This window comes from Copadichromis virginalis, linkage group LG20, assembly GCF_057382275.1.
Source record: "Copadichromis virginalis isolate Kocher_CV1m ecotype Utaka linkage group LG20, C_Virginalis_male_GT1.1, whole genome shotgun sequence".
NCBI lineage: Eukaryota > Metazoa > Chordata > Actinopteri > Cichliformes > Cichlidae > Copadichromis > Copadichromis virginalis.
Window position 1 is genome coordinate 3728111 of NC_140637.1, and position 22968 is coordinate 3751078.

The window sequence follows — 22968 nt, forward strand, 5'->3', positions numbered from 1 at the left end:
AACGAAAAATAAAACCTCTTCTTCGATACATGGTCACTTACGGTTTCGCGTAAAGTTGATTATATATGTATAAACTAGTTGTAAGGCATGTTTATTTCCTCAAAGGCTCTTTGATTGGTAGTGGAGAGTAACAATAGCCATTTCATTCAGATTCAAAAGCGTGCAGCCCAGTTCAGTCTCTACAGTTATAAATCGCACATTTTCCCATACGGATTTCAGCCACGTGCTCTTTGTGTGTCTCCATTAAGGCAGATGCGGTCAATGTCAGTCAAAGCTGAATATATGTCCATGTCAAAAACAACTCAACCGAGACCTTGACTCTTCTGTTTGCAGTAGTTACATCCAGTCGGTTGTGCGCTCTGTGTGTATGTGTGCAGCGGGGGCGCTGTGCTGTGGCATGTGACGAGGGAGAAGGAGGGGGAGGAGAGAGGGGAGTGAAGCAAACCAAACCAAAGCAGAGTAAAAGCAAAGCCAGGGATAGACTCGGGGAGGGATTACTAGTTAACTCCACTTATTTGCATGTGACATGGTAGCCCACAAAGATTTCCACATTGTTTTTCCCGTCTCGTCAGCCCGGTTTCTACATGGACGGAGGCCTGACTCGGTCTAAGTTTATAGTAGTTAGCTTACAGCAAGAGCTAACGTCAGATCGCTAACTCCAGCTTCAAGCAAACAAACTTGTCAACAGCCGATCGATCCGGGACGGGACTCGGGACTGCTTTTGTGGCTTGTTTACCTCAGCCGGGAGGCATAAACATCTTCTGAAGCAGCAGCACAACCGGGAGAGGTAAGTTAACCTGGTAGGATAGCTAACGTGATTTAAAGGCACAAACGGGAATTTGGGTCAGCCGTGCTAACGGCTAGCTGATAGTAGGACTCAGTCACAATTCAAGGTAGTGGCTAACTAGCTGCTAACCGAGCCGACGGCTGAACGAGCTCAGTTTTAAAGCCTATACAGTTTAAACTTTAAGTGAGATAAGAAAGTTTGGCGGCAGCCATGTCTGTAACTCGGTTGTCCTTTCATTTTTCAAACGCTTGTATCCAGTTACAGTCCTGTCAGTGACTCATGCAGTTACACGGTAATGTTAGCAGAGACTTCCGAGAACCAGTGTGACAGGTTGTCTACTGGACAAGTCCTAACACCCCTAATTTGGTGTTAAGCATTATGAAAACAGCGCGTAGCCTTTGAATTACAATGAGTGTGTCCTTTATGGAAAAAAACAACATTTATTTCTAATATATCAACACTGTAGCTGTTTGTTAAGGCACAGCTACAAACAAGGACTTTTTAATCCGCTAGAGGGCCCCGGGGTAGAAAAAAAAATTGTAACCCTCAACCCAAAGCCCTCTCCCCCACCGCCTCCATCAGCAAGCTGCACTGCTCAGTGTGTACATAGTGCATGCACCCTGTTCCCAGCCGCCAAATACCCCCCGCACCCCATCGCAAGTGAGGCAAACAATAATACAGATGTCTTCAAGCGCGGTTAGAGATAAAGTTAGTGCCCTTACTATTACGATCTACTGGCTGAACTGTGCTGGAAATGCGGTGGGCCCTTATTTTGATTAAAAGTGATGCAGCGGTTGTGAAATTCTTGCTTTTGTTATGTTCCAGGGGCAAAATAAATGAATATTCATTATGAAACTGAAGATTTTGAAAGTAGTATTTCAGCTTCTTTTTTTCCACACCGGTGCACAAATTGATAGATACTCTATCCCGCAATGAAAATCATTGTGTTGCAGCTGCATAAAGAATAGATAATCTCCATATAATCTACTATAAAAAATAACTTTGTTAAAGGTACCACAGGCATATACTAAACATCTTATTATGTGAAGTAATGCAAAATTTTACATATATATATGTGTGTGTGTTATTAGGCAAATGATACTTGCAGTAGAAAGTGTTTTGAGGGCTCAAATTAAGTAGAAAGGCACTATATGAGTGGCAGTCCTTTTGCCATCTGGAGGAGGAAAAAAAACTGCTGAAGAGGCTACCCGCTGTGGCAACTTATTATGAATAAGGGAGAAGCTGAAAGTAGCTTTTTGCTTTGAACTTACAGTGGTTACCAAAGAGGTTTTGACCTTCCAATAAAGGGAAAGCTCGCAGGACTGTGATTTTTAACATGTTTATTCAAGTGGTGTTTGATTTTTCTTTATTTAAAAATACATTTATGGTTCATAAAAAGGCCAAAAGATAACAGGAAAATGCAGGTAACAGAAAACTTTTCGTCTGAACTATTTGCAGACCACTTGTCCTAGAGCTGGGCGATAGAACGATAACGATATGTATCGCGATATAACTTTTACTCGATAGAGAAATTAAGCTATCGCGATAGACCTCGCCGCTCTTGTCCTCTTAAAAAAAAAAAAAAAAGGTCAGCCAATCCAAATTAAGTAGCGCAGAGCTGAACCAATCACAGCCGCAGCGTCACGTCGCGTGACTTGTTACGTACAGCACAAGTGCCAAGCCGCACGTGTGTTTGTTTGGGAAGCAGCCAGCGGGTAATGGAGGAAATGAGTGTGCCGACTAGAAAAATCAACCGAGTGTGACCGAAGAGAAAACAGATGATGGTTCCAATGCCGGAGAGATTGTCGAACGGAAGAGCCATAGAAGTTCCGTAGTGTGAAGGTATTTCGGCTATTTCAAGTCTGACAAAAAACAGAGTAGCGTGCACTGTAAATTGTGCCGAAAACAAGTCTGGAAATACAATAAACTGGTGCATGCGTCACACTGTGCGCCACGTTATTGTTTCAGTGAAATAAATTTCTACAATACTGTTACTGTTAATTCTACTCTCTGCAGTGTTTAAATGCTTACATATACACACAGTTACTGTCCCTCCACACATACGACTCGGTTCTGCTTCTATGCCCCAGCTTTGTTTACTTTTTCCCACCGAGGCTTCTAGACTTCTGATTGGCCAACATTTCTGCACGGTTAGGAATCTAGCGCCACCTGCTGCTTTGGCATGTTCATAGCAGCGTTTTCCTTCATTTCTGCCTTTATGTGTGGACGGGATTATTTTTTAAAACGAAAACGGAAAATCTCTGTTTTCAAAAATACCCGTGTACGTGTGGACGTAGCCTCAGTCTCTGACTGGAAGCGCTAATTCGTCATTCGGCTTTTGTCAGACTAAAGTAACTGTTAAAACTGTTTGAAAAGCTCAGCTATACAACAAGGAGAGATTGAGAATTTCCTTTTAGTTCTCAGTTTATTTGATATTGACAAAAGTTAGTCAGTTTTGTCTGTTCTTCTGTAAAACAAACTAAGATTTATTTTTAGAATTAATATTTTGTTTCTAAGTGGAATTGACAATTTAGTCTGTTTCGTTTGTTCTATTTTGAAACTTAAACGCTTTAGCGGCTGCCTTTTGTGTAGTTTGCAATATTTGCCTTTATTTATCTGAAAAAGTCTCATGTTCCTTAAGTACATCTACCCTGTTGAACTTATTATGGGAAATAAATATTTAAATAAAAACAAGCTGCTGATTATTTCACATTTTACTTGTGAGCAACAGCACATTTAAATCTTACAAATATAGTTATTTGGCTTATATCGTGATAGATATCGTTATCGCCTGAAATGAAAAAAAAATATCGTGATATGAAAAAATCTCATATCGCCCAGCTCTAACTTGTCCTTATGTGCACAGTCCACCCTTTTTGAGCCAGGAAAACCCCTGTTTAAGTGTGACTGTTAGACACGGCTTCGTTCTACATGCTGCTAACTAATATGTAATTACTGAGTAATACTGAGATGGCATCTCTGGATGTATGTACAGGCTTTTCTGGACAGTGCTGCAAATAAGCAAATCAATCTTTCATTTATAATAAAGTATTTAAATCTAACCGAACCTAGCAACAGTTACCCCAAACAGTGTCTGTGTTAATATTCCTGTAAAGTGCTCTGTGATATTTTAAATCAGGATTGAAAATGTAGATATATCCTTATTATTGTCTTGTCTGTCTGTTCCGTTGTCTTTGAAGTAACTGAGGCGTGATTCCATAACATCTGTGTCTCAGGTCATGAGCTTATTTCTTTAAAAGACATTCCCTGGCTGTTATAACAAAACCTAACTGACTGAAAGGCACCTAAACAAACTCTGTTGAAGATTACTGAACAGCATTCATCTCATTTATTATTGCTATACTAAACTGAATACAAGACTTATGTGAGTTTCACCCGTGTGCTTATTTAAAAAAAATAGGGCTCTATTTTGGCTTTGTTGGTTTGTTATGGCAAGCTGAAACTGGACTCTTAACCGCTGGCATCCTGGATTAAATGGAACCCTTGATGATATGTGGGCTCTAAAGTGTGATTAGCTATTCTTTCTAGTTGTGTAAATAAACCTCATGTTAACAGATATATTTTTTTAGTAAGGTGTATTTCAAGTAGATTGATTCTGTTTTTAAATAGTGCAACTATGGTGGCTACGTGACAGGAGATGAGCTGCTGAATCAGCTGCAACAGGAACCATGGACGGGTTTCAACAAACTGCCCCAGAGGAGCATGACGGGGTGAACGGCTACTGTGAGCCAAAGTGCCCCCAGGACGCAGCTGACGTCAGGTGGACGCCACCGCAGGCAGAGTCTGTAGGCTCAGACAGTTGTGGTGCGACAAGCGTCTCCGAGGTGGCAGATCTGAAAGAGTTAAAGTGCAAGGAGAGTGAAGATGAGGAGGAAAAGGAGGAGAAGGAGGTAGTCCCTGCTTCTAAATACCCGAAAAGGGACCAGAAGAAGAGACGGAAAGAAGGGGAAGATCAGGAGAACAGTGGCAACAAGAAAAACAGCAGCGCATCATCGAGCTACACAGGTAAGACTTTCCACTCTCTTAAATTTTCAGAAGCTGTACTTGAACTGAAATGCTATTATTTTTTGTTATATGCAGACCTGTCCCATACCTCATCACCTTCGCTCTCAGAACAGCTGCGTTTGGGCCAAGAGGACAGCACAAGCTCCGGGATCAGTGTGGAATGTAAGGTCTGCGGGGACAAGGCCTCTGGCTTCCACTACGGCGTACATGCCTGTGAAGGATGCAAGGTAAAACATTTTTTCTTTTACCCACAACAGATTATTGAGTGGGAAGTTCTGTGCCCCCCCCCCCCCCCCCAAACTGTGTGAGTTGCTTAACTAGATGTGCTTTGCTTTGTGCAGGGCTTTTTCCGGCGTACTGTGCGGATGAAACTAGAATATGAGCGCTGTGAGCGTTCCTGCAAGATTCAGAAGAAAAATCGTAACAAGTGCCAATATTGTCGCTTCCAGAAGTGCCTGTCTTTGGGAATGTCCCACGATGGTGAGGGCTTAAGTGTTTTCTGAGATTCACTTAAAATACTAAGATGATGATCAGTTTATTTGTATAGCAGTTTTTAAAACACAGTTACAAAGTGCTTCACTGTTTGAGTAAAACCGCACATTAAAGATAACTGTGCATGTCCAGTCATAGAAATGTAAAGTCAAACATGTGGTCATGCATTCATTCTTGCATGTGCACTTCTATACACGCATTAGAAGAACAAGAGCCAAAAATAATGGGCAGTTGTTTAAAACAAACCACAGATTCAGCCAAACTGATGTGCTGACGAAGGCTGTTCTAGAGTTTAGGGGAGACAGCCTCAAAAGTGTGGTCATCACTAGCTTTAAAATAAGAGCATGGATCAGTTAAAAGACCCGGATGAGACGATCAGAAAGGCCAACTGCTGGAATAAGCTGTCATCATATCTGCTATACAGGAATGAGTCTGGCCATGTAGGACGTTATATGCTAGTAATAAAATCTTAAAATGAATTTGAATTTCACCTGAAGCCAGTCTAGCTTCTACGTTCTTGACCAGCTGAAGATGGGCTGCCTGAGAGATCCAAGAGTTTTATTGTGTCTAAAGGAGGAAACAAATCCGCTGTTTTCATGTCAAAGCCTTTCCAATCTTTTGTAGCACATGGATGGTGTGTTGCATTGTTAATGCTCTGAGTTGTTCCAAAACACAAAGAGGTTTCAGAACTCATTAGTGTTGCAAATATCCTCTCAGAGTAACACCGTCTCTGTGGGTGTTTTTGCTCAGCAATCAGATATGGACGAATGCCTGAGGCGGAGAGGAAGAAGCTGGTGGCAGGCATACTCGCAGAGGAGCTGGACGTCAGCAAACCAGGTGGCTCAGACCTGAAGACTTTAGCCAAACAAGTCAATACAGCCTACCTGAAGAACCTCAGTATGACCAAGAAGAGAGCCCGCAGCATCTTGATGGGCAAAACCAGCAGCACCTCAGTATGTTCCTGTCTTTCAGCCGTGCTTGGCTTTATGCAAAACTCAGTTATGTGAATTTTTCCCTCAGACCTTTCTCCCTTTAATACATTTTCCTTTTAGCCATTTGTGATCTACGATGTGGACACCCTCTGGAAAGCAGAGAGTGGTTTGGTGTGGAGCCAGTTAACTCCAGGTGCGCCTCTGGCCAAGGAGATTGGGGTTCATGTGTTCTACCGCTGTCAGTGCACCACGGTGGAGACCGTGCGAGAGCTTACAGAGTTTGCCAAGTGCATTCCAGGGTTTGTGGACCTCTTCCTTAATGACCAGGTAAGCCGCTGTCTCATATAACAAAGAATTATTAGTATATCCAAGTTTAGGAAAGCACAAATAAACAGCTGTTTGTGTGCTTACTGCAGGTGACTTTGTTAAAGTATGGTGTGCACGAGGCTATTTTTGCCATGCTGCCATCTCTCATGAACAAAGATGGACTGTTGGTGGCCAATGGCAAAGGCTTTGTGACACGGGAGTTTCTGCGCAGCTTACGGAAGCCCTTCAGTGAGATCATGGAGCCAAAGTTTGAGTTTGCTGTTAAGTTCAATGCTCTGGAGCTGGATGACAGTGATCTGGCCTTGTTTGTTGCTGCCATTATTCTCTGTGGAGGTGAGCCTGAGCAGCTTTCTGGTCAAGTATGAAGATTCAAATCTTGTGAAGTGTGTCTGTAGCTCTTGAAACCTCTTTGAAAGTGCTGCATTGAAACTGTTAGAAGGTACAATTAAGGTTCGAGTCTTATAGCATCCAGAAAAAGATAAGACAGTGATTTAAAAGTAATCACTGAGCCTGTAGCAGCACAACTAAGGGGTTGTTCAGCTGATCCAGTTGTAACTATAAGCTTTGTCCTACAGCAATGTTTTAAGGCTAATCTTAAAAGTAGAGAGGGTGTCTGTTTTCGGGGCTGGTTCCACCAGAAAGAAATTGTCTATAACCAGCCACATAACAGCTACTGGTTATCTATCATGTTGCTACATGCCAGTAAGATTCTAAAACGGGTTTTAACTTGTCTTTGCATGTCTTGTTTGCCCAGCATAAATTGTGACTCATCACAGGCTTTTTCCTCTTTTTGCACTAGATCGTCCCGGGCTAATGAACGTGAAGCAGGTGGAGCAGAGTCAGGACAACATCCTTCAGGCCCTGGACCTTCACCTCCACGCAAATCACTCTGACTCTGTCTACCTCTTCCCAAAACTGCTTCAGAAGATGGCTGACCTCCGTCAGCTGGTTACAGAGAACGCTCAGCTCGTCCAAAAGATCAAAAAGACTGAGTCGGAGACCTCGCTCCACCCTCTACTACAGGAGATCTACAAGGACATGTATTAGCAGTCTCCAGCACAAACTGCTTTTAGCAATACTGTTACAGACTGAATTTTATAATGAAACACTGCATTCAGTACAAGCACTGTAGTACGGGATGGATTTCTAAGGTGCAGATGAGGCAAATTCACCTGGTAGTGCTAATACAATCAGCAGAGTCTTTGCAGTGTCAGCGTAACCCTCAGCACAGTTATGCGTGTGTTTGTGTGCGCGTGCATGTGACGAGCATCTGGAATCATTTGCTGCGAGTCCCAGTTTCCCACAACGGTCACGTAACAGGAAGAATGATATGTTTTCTCAATGAGGCTGCTCCTGTTTCATCCTGTTAGCGAAGCTGACCCCAGAGCAGTGTGCAGAGGGAGCTCATCCTCGCTCCCCTCAGCTCTGTGTTTGTGCTGCAAAGGGAAAGCATTTCACATTCTCACACCAGTGGCACCGTTCAAACAAACAAGTGATTGTATTGTGTTTTCAGACTTAACTGACGGGAGAGATGCAGCAGCTGGTATTTGTTTACATCATCATCATCATCATCATCATTATCACTGACCACCACTTTGCCATTTGGTATAAAGAACACAAACTGGGCTGGCTCCAGCAGTGTAGAGCTCTCTCTTAATGCAGCAATGTGTGCAATACCATTTTGCCATTTGTCAATAAATGTGAGATCCAGTTTATTTAGGTTTTGTCTTAAAGCCATCTAGCCAAGTGTGAACTGTTGGACTATGCTGCAAAGATTTTATTTCTGAATCTGACACTATACACGCATACATACATGACCCATTGAAGTACAAGGGACAGCATGTTTTCTTTCTTCCTTTTGATATCCAAAATATAATGAATTTACCATTTAAATATATTTGTTAGGTTATTCTTTGTAATTCTGTAACAAATTATTTGTAGTTTTTGATTGTATTTCTAAGGGCAAAACATGAATTTATCAACTTGTTTCATATATTAGTTCATATGTGTTCTTTCATATTACATGCCTGCCTGTTTTAGTTTTAGACTGTACCAAATATATCACCAAGAATACCATCAAACCTCTCCCCAATGAGGAGTTTGGATTTTATGGTTTCATGTGCAGGAATTACCTTAAGCCAGCATTTTTAACCATGTCATTATTACTGGGATACTTGATGAAAATTGAACATCTTCCAATATCGTAGGGTGCTTTTGTATTGGAGATAGACACGGTCCTAGATTAATGCTCTTTTTATGTACAGGCTGATGTGTCTTGAAAGGTGAGGCATAGAGTGTAAAAGCCTTGCGATACAGTAGCCAGGATCCAGACGTTTCTAATCATTTCTTCCCCTTTTCTGTTGTTACTGTCCCTGCTGGTGTGAGCACAGGTCTCCTCTTTTGCTCTTATTCTGTCTTGATCCCTATCTACCTCTAATGTATGATCTGTGACATTATTCCGCTGTCTCATCTAATCCTTGACATATATTATTTTTGCCTTAAATTCCTGCTACACATTGAAATCCTGATGTTACTGGCTGGTGTGCAGTGTGCCAAGTTGGCAAAGGAGCAATTACACCAAAAACAGAAAGGAAAAAAAAAGAAGTTGATGTAAGCTACCTCTATGCCTGTGTAAGTGATGGACTGACATATTTGTTCAAAACTTGAAATGATTTCTTCTTAATGGTCACATGTAACCTATCTGCACGTTTAGTTTAGTGATTTCTCACTTATAAACTTGATTAGAAGCGGCAACGGTGATTTTCTCGGTTTATTTTTATTTTATTTTTTATTTTGTTGGAATTTTTTTTATCATGAGGTGGATCATACAACTCTTTCAAGTTGCTCCCTGCTGTGATTGGCGTCCTTCAATAAACTCTCTGAATGGAGTGCGTAACGTGCTGACGTCAGCGTCACGTTTCTATTGGTTCGTTGCCAGGTTAATTGGTACGAGGAACCAGCTGTCAACTATTTAGATAACGTGGATGGTGAAGGCTTGGCGGCGGCTCGTTCAAAACACACGGAGGATGGACTCGGCTCGTAGTAGAAACATTTGTCGGTAAGCAGCCCCTCACAGTCCCGCAGAGTGGGTTAGAAATGAGGAAAGTGTGGACCAAGCACCGAGAAATAGCTTGTCAGAGTTTAATGCCTTCGTGTGGCGTTCTATTATACACGTTAAAGTGAAATAGTGACTTTTGATTACATCAACTTAGGAAGAAAGTGTGGTAGACCATGTTGCTGTGTGAGTACATTCGTACAAATTTTGTGTTGCTAGGTGACTAAATATAATGTTGAAATGTTAGCCAAAACTTGAGCTAACTGAGTTAGTGGCTGTTGGTAAGTGGGATTTACGACCGCACTTCTGTGTCGGATTTGGCCCTTCTCCGTCAGTTAATCCAGAAACGCGTCAGTACACGATGATTATTATTGACAAATACGGTTTTTGAAGCTGTTTAATGATGTGCATATACAGTACCGATGTTGTTTCAACGTATAAAATTTTCGCTCTTTACTTTGTAATGTGTTCTGCAGTTGAGGCTCAAGTCAGATTATTAATTTTACTACGTCAAAAAAAAAATTAAAAAAAATTGGTTAATGTCAGGCAGGGCTTTCAGTCTCTCTCCCACCTGTAAGAATTTACTAAACTATAAAAACGGCTCGACTACTCTTTTCAGCTTCTTCCTTTAGGCTTGGCCAGAGCAGCTCACTCACATGTCCAAACATCTCATCCTTGCTTCTCAAACTTTGTCTCCAAACACCTCAGCCTGAGCTGTCTGATCCACTCCTAATCCTATACTTTCTGGTTACACTCAATAAAAATCTGAGCATCTTCACTTATAAAGAATAAAATACCAGCGGCTCATCGTTATGAACTTGCATTCTAAATAACCCTATAAACACTAGCAGTCATCACAGTTCAAATCACTGGAGCGGCATGTAAAACCAATCTTGCTACTTAAAAAAAAAAAAAAGGTTTGTGGCAGAAATTTACTTTGCGATTTGTGGTTTTCACCTCATTGCAGGCGTTTCATAAATGGCTCTTGCAGATTTGGTTCAAGATGCAATTATCGTCATGAATGGCCAACCATACACTCATCCCAAATATGTCGGTATTATCAGAAAGGTGGATGCTGGTATGGTGAGCGCTGCAGGTAAGCTGCCCCCCCCTCCCCCCATGTTTATTATTTAAGAAAATCCATCATTTAATCCCTTATATTTTTTCTCTGCTAGGTTTTTCCATGTTCTTCAGTCTGAAGCTGGCACAACTGTTGCAGGAAGAAGGGCTTCAGTACCTACGGTCTCCTCCTCCAGTGTGGCTCACGCGTCACCTGATAGGCGAGGGTCAGAACCTGCAGTTCTGCAAGCTGAGGTGACATCTGAACAAGAGTGCAGCAGATCAGAGTTGGCAGCTGATACCTCAAACCCTCAATGCGACACTGGGCACCTGCCAGCGAATATCGCTGAGGAGCAGTCAGAAGGTATTGCATGAGTTTGTAGATGGACCTGAACGTAGAAGTTGATCTAATTAATTTGCTTTTCCTCTACAGAATCTGGTCTGGGATCGTCTCAAAGCTCAGAAGCTGCTGAAGCAGGTGCCTGCGATGGAAGAAATGAGGTTTGCATTTAATTTGACTGCGTTATCTTAAGCATGCTCATTCAGCAGGAGAACTTGGCTGAACCCAAAGCCTTCTATTAATGTTCAGGAGATCTCCCCATCTGAAACCCCAGAGAATGGGGCTGCCGCTGCAGCTTCTGGTTCTCAGGGAAGGGAGGAGGAAACTGAGGCCTTCCTCAGGAGCAAAGACGTGACCTGTGGGATCTGCATGGACAAAGTGTATGAAAAGACTGATCTGAAAAGCGGTGTCTTTGGCATCTTGCCCAACTGCAATCACTCCTTCTGTTTACAATGCATAATGACCTGGAGGAAGACCAAAGACCTCGGCCTGGATGTGATAAAGTAGGTTTCTGTAATATTTAGGAGGCAGCAGGATCTGACAAAACCAGAGAGGGCTCGAAGTGATTCTGATTGACTTTTTCCCTCTTCTCAGACGCTGCCCACAGTGCCGCGTGAGGTCTGCCTTTTATGTGCCGCACAAATACTGGGTTGAAGGACAAGAAAAGGAAGATCTAATTACTGAGTTCAAGCAAAAATTCAGGTGAGGAATAGATCTCATGTCCGCAGAGTTTAGAAAATCCTTTGAGTCTGTCTTCCTGGGTATGTTGTGTGGATGTTAGTTTCAATAGTCCAGCCTTTTCTTCAGATTTCTTACTATAGATAGATTTAAAAAAAAAAAATTATATAGTGAGTCTTGCTGTAGATTAAGGTTCCTGAATTAAACTACTCATCTAAATCCTTTGGTTAGGCCAGGGGTGTCAAACTCAAATACACAGTGGGCCAAAATTCAAAACTGGAACAAAGTCGCGGGCTAATGTTAATATTTATTGAAAAAAAAAAATCTTCCTCCAGATATAAGAATGAATCTTTTCTTATGGACTCAAATAAGTTTTGCTGGAAAACTGAATATGGAACAAGCAAAGCTTAATACTAAACAATATATATATTAGCTGTATAATACCAGTAGGCCAGCTCTAACAGTAATTTGGTATGGCTTCGCGGGCCAAATGTAATTAGGCTGCGGGCCAAATTTGGCCCGCGGGCCAGAGTTTGACACCTATGGGTTAGGCCATGGTAACTTGGTCCAAAGTTGCTTTCTAAAGGTTTGTTTTGTGTTTTAAATAAATATACTCCTCCCAATAAATTGAATCTCTTGAGCTGCTACAGATCTCCCATTCAGCAAAAACTTGCTTTTGTTTTTGCTTATTGCGCCTTTAAGTCCCTTTACCATTAGTACGTACTCGACTCGGCACAGTTCACCAGTTTTCAAGATTTTCATTAGGTCATAGGTCATTCTGATATTAACAGTATGGAGTGTGCAGCAGATGTCATATCTAAGGAAGAGTACTGAAACACAGGTGTGTAGCATTGCTAACTAATTAACAATGGGAGCTACAGAGTGAATGATTCAGCACAGATTTTTACAACATGGCAATTAGAATCAAATTTATGCAAAAGGAACAGAAATCGGTGTGAAGAGAAGTAATGACGAAAAATTTAGCAAAGGAGAACTCTAGGTATTAATTGAAAGGAGATCTATAATGCTGATGCACAACAAATTAAATATGCATATACTGCTCAAAGCCCTGTGCATATTTCACTTAAATCACACTATTTTTTTATTTTTTAGATTTTAAAATTGCTTGTCATCTCAAGCCAGTATAAACATTTAACTGACCCCTCCCTGCTGCCTCTTGTTTGATTCCAGTAAGAAATCCTGCACCTACTATTCTCGATACCAATGCTGCCCCTTCAAAAGCGAGTGCCTTTACCGACATGACAAAAGTCGACACAGCGCGTCCTTTCTGGTAACTACATGGTGATCCGTGAGTGTTTTACGTTCTCCTCCCTCTTAGTGTGTCTAAGATAAGGTTGTATTTACTCTCCCCTCACTCTCTTTGTCCTTGCAGCATTTTGGAGAAGATGACTTTGAGGATGAAGATGATGGAGTGGATCTAATTAGTTTCTTCATAGCCATGACCCTTCTTGGTGATGATGATGATGACGACCTTGAATTTACTTTTTTACCTTACTAAAACAGTGTAGTTTGAGTGCTCATCTCCCTCCCCCTTTTATTTTTTTTTTCCTTTTTTGGTCAGTGTTTGAAACCACTGAATTGGGTCTATAACCATCATTGGTCCCTGGAAAATGCATGGCTGCTGCCTTTTTTTTTTTTTTTTTTTTTTTTTTCTCTTCTTCTTCTTTCCTTTTTAAAAACCACCTGTGTCTTCATGAAATTATTACTGAAACAGCCTACGAGTAGCTTTGACTCAGGATCATCGAGTGGAAAGTACATCTCACTTAAAGGACTCCTAAATTCAGACAGGAACCTGTCTCCAAGTCTGTGCACACTTGGACACTCCAGAACTCATGGCTGGTGGTCTCAGCATAAGACACCTTTGTTTCTAGTTGGGGTTTATAATTTTTTTTTTTTTTTTTTTTTTTTAAAATACTACAGCTGTTATGTGTTAAGTGTTTAGCCAACTGTCAGCTTCTCTTCCAACTTCTGAGCGTGCCAATGTAGACATTTCCCTAGTAGCTTGGGCCATTTAGATATTTTTAAAGTGTTATGTCGATGGTAGTTTTAATTGCCCAAGGGTTAAAAAAAAAAAAAGTGTACTGTCCTAATGTCTGATATCTGTATAAAAATGATTAGTTGTCACACACTTCCCAGTTTTGGTAAGAACAAATGATTTTATGTCCTTTTTTTTTTTTTTTTTTTTTTTAAACCAAATTGTACCTGTACACAAAAAATAAAACATTGATTCACTTTGTCTCACTAAAGTGTTGTTTTCTTCATTGGTGCTGTGCTATTCGGGGCATTTCCCTGAATGGTATGCCCACATGGCCTGGGGGTCAGGATGTGCCTAAATCACACCATACAATGAATTCACGTAATGGATTTTCATTTAAAAAAAAAAAAAAAAAAAAAAAAAAGGCAAGTATGGGCTAGTTGGACGAGTCTAACCTTTAAGCAAACAAAAATACATTTATCTATGCTGTTGAGTAGCTCCACTGTGGTCTCCAAATAAAGACTTAAAGTGGAAACGACTGAGAGATGATGGCAATCTCGTTCTATTCAGGAATTTCTGGCTTTTGTTTAACTAGTATACGCCGCAGGATAAATCGTGCTGTGTCGCCAGTGGCACATCTGACCACTAGGTGGCGATGTTGAACTCATCTAGCCCTTTACCGGTGTCGAAGAAGAAATGTAAACAGCAGTGGCGGTATAGTGAGGTTGGGATGAAGCCACAGGTGTCTGGGCGAGACGGCAAGGACAAACCCGGAGATGGGGCACACAGCTGTCTGAACTCCGGCATGTTTCTTAGCGGATTTGACGGGCAGTCGAGGCTGCTGCTTCGGTCACTGATGTCCGGAACCTCCGGGGCCTCGAGAGCGCTGGGCGTCTTCCACAGGCAGCAACGGGCTAACCCCGAGAGCTCACTGTGTGGCTTCATAGAAACACTGTGCAGAGACGAAATAACCCACACCGAGGCTGACACTGAGTTTCTAACCGTGTGAGTAAAGTACACAGAAAAAAACAGTGTAGAGTTAGTTTAGTATTCACATAGATATTCTAGGGTAAACACACACACGTGTGAAAAGTAGGGTGAAGATCAAATCAGTGTTTCCTAACCTCTTTTGTTTTAGATCTGGGGTCCTTTGCCACATTTCCTTGCAGTCTGATTGCAGTCTGATTAAGAAAAATTCACAAAATTCCTTTCTAAGAAGTCCCTTTAATCAGTATTTAGCAAGCACAAATCTCCCCCAAAATGATTTACATTTGTGAAAAAAAGTGTCATAAATACTGATAGTCACAAATCAGTTTTATGTTTTTTTCTAACTCCTGCTTTTTTCTTAAACATGAACTTTTTCTTTGTCTACACAACTTCAGAGACCAGCTGACGGTTTCTTTGGTTTTTCCTTACCTCTTCTAGTAAACCACTAGTCTGCCTGTTTCCACCTTTATTTAAACAAAACCTGCTGTCATTCATCCACCTGGTGCATTCTGTTCTTCCTCGGACCGCTGTACTCCATCTGATCAAATGTCTCAGCCAGGACTCTCGTCCAAACCCGTGGGTGACTGCTCTGTGCAGACAACTCGAAAGAGACCTGGAAACCCACCGTGAGGTGCCTCTGTACACCACACCATGCAGCCAAAGACTAAAGGAGCTCTCCCAGGGTTTGATCGGATCTGCTGAAACTGGAGGATGGACCAAGTGCTTCAGTGGTCAAACGGCAGAATTTGAATCCCAGAGTACATCTGATTTATCTGAGCTGGGGACACAGAGGAAGAGAAAGGGCAGTTTTGTCAGCGTGGGGTCTGATGGTGAAGAAACGGGATCACAGAGTAAACGGATAAAGATGGATGATAATGAGTGTGTCACAGCTGAAGAACTGAGAGTTCCCAAGGAAATGTCGGGAGCGCCAGAAAGTGATGTTGCAGCAGAAACTCCAGCCTCAGACAGTTCGTGTGGTGGCCTGCCTGAACAGATAAAGGTAAAAACCACTATACAAAGAAGGGTACCCTCTCCACACTGAAATTTTTCTGCCAATTCCAATGTTTGTTTTGTCCTTAGAGAAGCAGAAGTTGTAAAACGATGAGCTGATTTACTGTTTTTGTGTTTATTAGGTCTGTATTCCTCAGATAAAAGAGTTGTTGGAGAGTCAGACGGAGGTAAGAAGATTTTATTTTCTTCTAGCTCATTCAGTGCAGACAGTAAGTGACATTTAGTCTCACTGTCATTCTTTTTGTGTGTTTCAGTGGGACCAGAGCTCCACAGATGTGTTCAAAGTGCTGAACAACTGTGACTCAAACCAAGTATGTCCTCAATAATTTAACCTGCGCTTTTACTTTGAAAACTGGTGGATTTGACTTAAATTACAAAATAAAACTATTCAACAAGATAGAAACTGTCGATTAAAGTGCAAAAGAGCTGTTTTCACACATTTCCATGAAACCAGAGTTGCTCTTTGCAACCCGAAGAGTCGCCCCCTGCTGTTCATTAAAAAGAATGAAGGTGCAGGGCAATCTTTTAAATCTGTTATACTATTTAAAATCCTTAGGGCTGAGCTGAGGGTGTATCTTAAGCACACACTCCTATAAACAAGATCATATTTATAGGAGGAATAAAAGATATTTAATATAGGACTGACACCAGTGGTTGGGACCATTAAGTGAGTATCAGAGGCATTTTCTTATTGGTCTCTGTTGGGTTCCAGAGAATATATCAATATTTTATGTATAATCTGCAGTTGTGATTGGACTGAACCCAGGTCCTTACCTGCCCTGTTTAGGTGGAGGTGTTATGCAGCATGCTGAATTTGCCGGGCTTACCTGACCAGGCGCTGCCTAAACTGTGCAGCAGTGTTTTGGCCCTCTCTCCTGACCTCAGCTACAGCACTGCTGCAATGCTCATCAAGAGCCTTCTGCTGGAGAAGGTATAACACCGAATATGAAAAATAAGCAACATGTGTTGCTGTGTTTCATCTTGACAGAATATTGTTTCACCTTACAGGTGCTGTCCCTGTCAGAGCCGGCCTCCAGGTGTCTGGTTACCGCAGTGACATCACTGTGTAGCCGCTATCCCAGACCAGTGTGCCAGGCTCTAATCGGACCAGTACTAGAGAAAGAGAACATAGGTGAGATGAAAGGAAAACGTTTCACTGAAAGTGACTACAGAAATGACTTAATGATGTCCTTCATTCGGGTTTGTGATCTTGGTCAGATGCTAAGATGGTATGTGATTTAATAAGGTCTGGTGTTTACAAGCACTCAGTTAAAACAGTGTGACATGTGCAAAAGTGATAAATATGTCCTGCACTTTTCTTAATACTGTGATGCAACATGTCAATCAGTTTTTCTGCAAAGTGCATCACTTCACCATCTCCACCAGCCTGACCAGTTGATACGAGACAGGATGGATCCGTGTTTTCATGTTGTTTACACCAAATTCTCCCCCTACCATCTGAATGTTGCAGCAGAAATCGAGACTCATCAGACCAGGCAACATTTTTCCCAATCTCCTATTGTCCAGTGTTGTTGAGCCCATTTCCTGTTATTACTGACAGCAAATGTATTGTTTATAAGATTTGGGGAAACCTGCAGTCAGCTGAGACTGAAGAAGTCACTTGGATGAGTGACGAAACGTTTCTCCCACAAAACGCTACGTCCAGATGAACAGAATCAACTTTTGGAGATTACTGACAGGAGTGACACCCAGTGTGGTCTTCTGCTGCTGTAGCCCATCTGCTTCAAAGTTCATCGTGGTGTGCATTCAGAGATGCTCTTCTGCATACCTTGGTTGCAATTAGTGGTTATTTACATTACTGTTGCCGTGCCCAGCTTGAAGCAGTCTGTCCATTCTCCTCTGATTCCAGCTGTTTCAGTGGATCAACAGATTCTGAAATACTCAGACAAGACCAGCTTGCACCTACTACCATGTCACGTTCAAAGTCACTAAAATAACCTTTCTTCTTCACTCCGATGCTCAGTTATAACTTCAGCGGGTCATGTGTTCATCTCTCTACGGATACAATTGCTCATACTGATTGATAATGTATGCTAACAAGCAGTTGAAAAGATGTACCTCATGACCCAGCTGGTGAGCGTGTATGTGCACTGATTGCTTCAGGGAAATCGGAGAGTTGCAGAGCAGCAGAGCAGGCACGGATTCAGAGCTCTGGTTTAAGTACACATTAACAGGACAGATGCTTTGATGTGATAGAGCTCCTTTTACTCAGGCTTTGCTCCCAGCATGAATTAATCCTTTTGAACATTGTTTTGTTTTCAGGGCCTCCACAGGCTGAGCTGCTAAGCAGACTGATAGAAAGCTGCCTGGATTCTCACTACAGACTGCTGGTGGTTCAGTAAGTATAAAGTTACGTTCTGTTTTCACTTGTAACTGCTGCGACAAAGAAGCTTCGCATAATAACGGACACATGGTTAGTAGTAAATGACTAACACTCCTGCTTTTTTATGTTTTGTTTTTAAAGAATGACATTGAAGATTGCATGGAGTGAGGCAGTGCTGTCTATTATCCACAGCTTGCTAGACTCAAAGGTAATCCAGGTGATTATTCATGGGAAAGAGCTGCAAGAGCTGTTAGTCATAATACTCACTGCCACTGAGCCACCTGTTTTGCCTGTTTCCCCCCAACAGCCTGTCTTGAATGAAGAACTTTTCACACAGTTCACAGAACAGCTCGTCAGTCAGGCTCCTCGTTTCACAAAGTCTGTGAAGTTTGCAAAAATGATGCTCACAGTACTCACCAAATACAGCACTGATGTAAGTATGCAGATTGGGATCACAGATAACGTCTGTACAGTGGATGAAATGGTGTGTGATAACCTTCTGCGTATAAATGATTGCATTTCCAGGTGACTGCTGCACACAAACACTCCTTGTCCAGCTGCCTGATGTTAAATGAGACCTTCCTGAAGAAGTCTCTACAAGCTGCTTTAAAACGAATCGCAGACACATGACCTCACCACCTTTTCAACTAATTTACATTAAAAAAAAACCCTGTATAAATAAATTAAACTGACAATGAAGAATCTTAATTCACCAGTCTGACAGGGCTGATATTATTTTTTATTACTCTGACTGTTCACAGGTCCTACAATAACGATTCCTAAATGCTAATCCTTGCACTCCTGAATACAACACACCCATGTATCTAACTCAATCTAGTATTAGGACAAAGTTGATACTGAATTACTGTAACCTGCAGACTTTTATTGGTCAGTCTTTACAAATATTTGCAATTTTTTTTTGCAATATCTCATTTAGCAAACATTATTATTACTTATATGGTATTTATTTTTATAATTATTATAAATTATAACTGGCTCCATTGAGTTGGCTTATACATCTGGTGAGGATGCCTCATGGGGGCTTCCAATTGGATGGTTTCCAGGCATACTCAACTAGAAGGAGACCCTGGGGTAGACCTCAAATTTGTTGCATGTATTTCTTGTCTTCAGACCTGGGGATGCCTCAGAATCCCCGTGTGGAAGTGGAAAGTGTTGCTGGGAAGAAGGGCCCTGCATAACCTGCTGCCACCACAGCCTGAATTTGGATAAGCAGAAGCTAGGCTGAATGGATGGGTGGATTAGATCATAATGTCAATTAATTGTATTCATTTTCAAAGCCTCAGGGTTTTTTTTTGCAACTTTTTATTTTGAATTTTCATTGTGACAAGAATATAACAAAAATAAAAGGGGAACAAATTGGGGCACTGTTCCAAGCATCATGAATTAAGTGACAGAATCTTCAAGCCTGTGCTTATATTTATGCCGTTTAGTCCAAGTTGTTGAAAAAGATGACATTTAAGTCGTACAAAGAAAGTCAGTCTCTCCATCAGATGTATTTCCTCTATAATCTCTAGCACTTGCTCTACTCGGGAAGGATCCTTCTTAAGGATTTTCCTTGTTATGGCCTTTTCAAATGCGATCAACGGGATTTAAAAAATATATCTTTCCTTTTTTAGAATCAAATCACTGGGTAGCAAACCCAGTAGGAAGATCCTGAGATCCTTAGGGATGCATAGGACATGATGTCATCTGTTAACTTGGATATACTATCCCAAAATGAGGTCAATTGTGTACACGTCCAAAAGATATGAGAGTGATTGGCATTCGGGTGACCACAGTCTCAAAGCCTCCATTTTTTTAAAGGTTAAAAAAAGTTATTCAAATTTCGGGGTTCCCAAAAAATGTCTTACAGCGCCTCAAAATCTATTATTACTCATAATTCAGTAGCTTCTAGAACCACCTGTAGCAGCAATAACTTGAAGTCTTTCTGCTTTGTTTTGCTTTATCAGAATCTCATATTGTGGAGGAATACTGACCCACTGTTTTTTTGTTTGTTTTTTTAAAGTTGCTTCACTTCATTGAGCTCTCTTAAAATCCTGCCACAGCATCTCAATCAGGTTGAAGTTTGGACTTTGACTGGGCCATTGCAACATCTTGACTCTTTTTCAGTCATTCTGTTACAGATTAGCTGATGTGCTTAGGCTCATTGTTCTGTCACATGACCCAATTTGTGACAAGCTTTAGCTGTCAGACCAATGGCCTCGCATTTAACTCTAGAATACTTTGGTATACAGAGAAGTTCATTGTCGATTCAATGACTGCAAGGTGCCCAGGCTCCTGTGGCTGCAAAACAAGCACAGATCATCACTCCACCAGTTGGTATGAGGTGTTTGTGCCGATATGTTGTTTGGTTTAACATACCTAAATGCTCCACACAAGAAAACTGATTTATAAGGGAGTTCAAGCAAATGCATCTGATTAACAGCACTTGGTTGTCATTTACACTCTTTATCCTTATAGAAATTGTCAGGGATTTTTCACAGGACTATCATTTTGGAACAAAAAAAAGTACCTGAAACAGCCAGAGCTCAACTTTTGATATTATAATTTACAACAGCATAAAAACTGTAATGACAAAGTTTGACAAAGACAGCTGAATTATGTAGCTATTATGTAACTATTTAGCTTTATAAGTAGGTAAGAATCTTTATGTAGTTTTACAGGTATTTTATTTTTATGTATATGTTTCTTCACAGGCACACATTTTTCAATTACTACTAAATAGATATTTTTATGCTTGCTGTTTTATGATATAGATTTTGTTGATTTCTATTGGGAAAAAAGCTCGCGCTTTCTGATGACGTCACGGATCGCCTTTATGTCGCGTAACGTACGACGTCACTTCCTTTTCCAGCGTAGCACGACGAGAGCGACGAGCTACCAAGATGAGGTCAGGCCGCATTTTTCCCAATAAATGATTAAGAACCTCATTTTAAACGCGCTTTTCTCTACTGTGTTATTCTTCTAGATACGTAGAGTCGTAATATTGTCCGGCTTTGTTTGTATTTCATGGTATGTTGTAGTTTATTGACGTTAAAGGTGCGGCATGGGACCGGTTCATCGCCGGTGCACCGTCAGCGCGCTAAGTTTCTCAAATGTAATCCGTCGTCATCCGCGTATTTAAAATACATTTACAGTCTTCATCTAATCTCTGCTGTTTAGTTTAATGCTCTTAAATAACCGGCACATATTTTTTTCACGACTTTTGTGGCTGCTTGGTGAATTTTTAGCGCTGTGCTTTAGCATCATTAGCCGTCTTATTTCTCTTGGTGGCATTTCTAGTGACGTTAACTTTTTTCCTGACGTTTTCTACATTACAGTAAGGTCTCCAGGGATACTTTATATGAAGCCGTGAAGGAGGTCCTGCAGGGCTCCGTGGCCAAGCCGAGGAAGTAAGCAGATCCGAACAGCTGTGATAACCAATGGTTAAAGTGTAATACTGAAAATACCGGACATGTGTGTAACCTGTCATCTCTTTGTAGGTTTGTGGAGTCGGTGGAGCTTCAGATCAGCCTGAAAAACTATGATCCCCAGAAGGACAAGCGTTTCTCCGGCACTGTCAGGTTCGACCTTTTACTGTCTCACCCACCCTTTTCCCTGTGCGTCTCCAGCCCTGTCTGATTATCACAGCGGCCTGTTTAACGGCCATGTAGTACATTAAAAATCAAAGTCCAGACAGGCCAGGAGCAGACATGGAGAAGTACTCTGGGTAGTCTGACTGAGCTTACTCAGCTTTCTGCTGGGGAAGGCGAAGCAGGCGGACCCCTACCCTGGGTCTTAAAACATGAGGGGAGGCTTTGAGTGGCTGAGCTGCTAAGTTCACGCCCTCATGCCGACCACTTTGCTTTGTATCACCTAAGAGGTCAGCTGGACGCCAGCCCCTGTGGTGGTATGGGTAAGACTTTTTCTACTCCACAGTAAAGTCAGGTGGTCTCATAAAGGGTCAAATTATATCATCACATGTTGAATGAGTTGATTATTTCTCAGAGGTTGAAAAGTGGTTGTGAGCACAGTCACTAAAAATGTTTTGTTGACATGCAGGCTGAAGACTCTCCCCAGGCCAAAGTTCTCCGTGTGCATCCTGGGAGACCAGCAGCACTGCGACGAGGCCAAAGCTGCCGACATGCCACACATGGACATCGAGGCTCTGAAGAAGCTCAACAAGAACAAGAAGCTGGTCAAGAAGCTCGGTACGGTGTCCACAAGATTACAAACTGCCTCATCTGTGACCAAAGTCTGTCAAGGCTTCCTAACGTGCTTGTTTCTTCCTCTTCCAGCCAAGAAGTATGATGCTTTCCTGGCCTCTGAGTCTCTGATCAAGCAGATCCCTCGTATCCTGGGTCCTGGGCTGAACAAGGCCGGCAAGTTCCCCTCACTGCTCACCCACAATGAGAACCTGAACACAAAGGTGGATGAAGTCAAGTCCACCATCAAATTCCAGATGAAGAAGGTGTGTTCTGCTGCTTCCTGGCTTTATGGTTTCATTATCTAACACTTGGTTTGAAGAAGTTGATCAGTGTGGAGTAACCTTGCTGCTCGTTGTAGGTGCTTTGTCTGGCTGTGGCCGTAGGACATGTGAAGATGACAGAAGACGAACTTGTGTACAACATCCACCTGGCTGTCAACTTCCTGGTGTCGCTGCTGAAGAAGAACTGGCAGAACGTGCGTGCCCTCTACGTCAAGAGCACCATGGGCAAACCCCAGCGCCTCTACTAAATACAGTTTTTCTATTAATAAAAGTGGAGATTCTCCAAAGTCGGCTGCTCTGAGTGATTTATTTTTTTAGATTTCATTACTGAGGTCTTGTATCACTAACTGATAATCTGAAATTCACTTGTGTGTAACGGTGTAATACATAGTTACATAACTCTGTTAACTTTAGTCTGTATAATGTAGTGAAATTCAGGTTTTGG

The 22968-nt window shown here is 41.7% G+C and overlaps 4 protein-coding genes across 8 annotated transcripts; all 4 read left to right on the top strand.

The window, feature by feature from the left end:
- Positions 1–412: 412 nt before the first annotated feature.
- Positions 413–9460, top strand: ppardb (peroxisome proliferator-activated receptor delta b). Its single transcript, XM_085444859.1, has 8 exons — positions 413–787; positions 4418–4813; positions 4889–5040; positions 5155–5293; positions 6056–6258; positions 6358–6564; positions 6654–6897; positions 7364–9460. Exons 2-8 carry the CDS (start codon positions 4477–4479, stop codon positions 7609–7611), a joined length of 1530 nt encoding a protein of 509 aa, XP_085300985.1. The 5' UTR covers positions 413–787; positions 4418–4476; the 3' UTR covers positions 7612–9460.
- An 8-nt stretch (positions 9461–9468) lies between these two features.
- On the top strand, positions 9469–13977 carry mkrn4 (makorin, ring finger protein, 4). Of its 4 annotated transcripts, none has more exons than XM_085444860.1 (8): positions 9469–9622; positions 10587–10715; positions 10795–11042; positions 11112–11179; positions 11268–11521; positions 11613–11720; positions 12888–12987; positions 13090–13976. In XM_085444860.1, the coding sequence occupies exons 1-8, from the start codon at positions 9549–9551 to the stop codon at positions 13213–13215; spliced, it is 1107 nt and encodes a 368-aa protein (XP_085300986.1). In that variant the 5' UTR covers positions 9469–9548; the 3' UTR covers positions 13216–13976. The 4 variants fall into 4 exon arrangements, with proteins under 4 accessions (XP_085300986.1, XP_085300987.1, XP_085300989.1 ...); XM_085444861.1 differs by having other exon boundaries at positions 12888–13005; positions 13090–13155; XM_085444863.1 differs by lacking the exon at positions 10587–10715 and having other exon boundaries at positions 13090–13977.
- Positions 13978–14319: 342 nt separating this feature from the next.
- fance (FA complementation group E) lies at positions 14320–19416 on the top strand. 2 transcript variants are annotated; one of them, XM_085443646.1, is made up of 10 exons: positions 14320–14697; positions 15118–15679; positions 15813–15857; positions 15945–16001; positions 16478–16621; positions 16699–16822; positions 17974–18049; positions 18176–18251; positions 18342–18467; positions 18560–19416. In XM_085443646.1, exons 1-10 carry the CDS (start codon positions 14348–14350, stop codon positions 18662–18664), a joined length of 1665 nt encoding a protein of 554 aa, XP_085299772.1. In that variant the 5' UTR covers positions 14320–14347; the 3' UTR covers positions 18665–19416. The 2 variants fall into 2 exon arrangements, with proteins under 2 accessions (XP_085299772.1, XP_085299773.1); XM_085443647.1 differs by having other exon boundaries at positions 14384–14697; positions 18176–18242.
- A 1445-nt stretch (positions 19417–20861) lies between these two features.
- rpl10a (ribosomal protein L10a) lies at positions 20862–22810 on the top strand. Its single transcript, XM_085443648.1, has 6 exons — positions 20862–20945; positions 21376–21447; positions 21538–21618; positions 22097–22245; positions 22333–22505; positions 22601–22810. Exons 1-6 carry the CDS (start codon positions 20941–20943, stop codon positions 22769–22771), a joined length of 651 nt encoding a protein of 216 aa, XP_085299774.1. The 5' UTR covers positions 20862–20940; the 3' UTR covers positions 22772–22810.
- Positions 22811–22968: the final 158 nt, after the last annotated feature.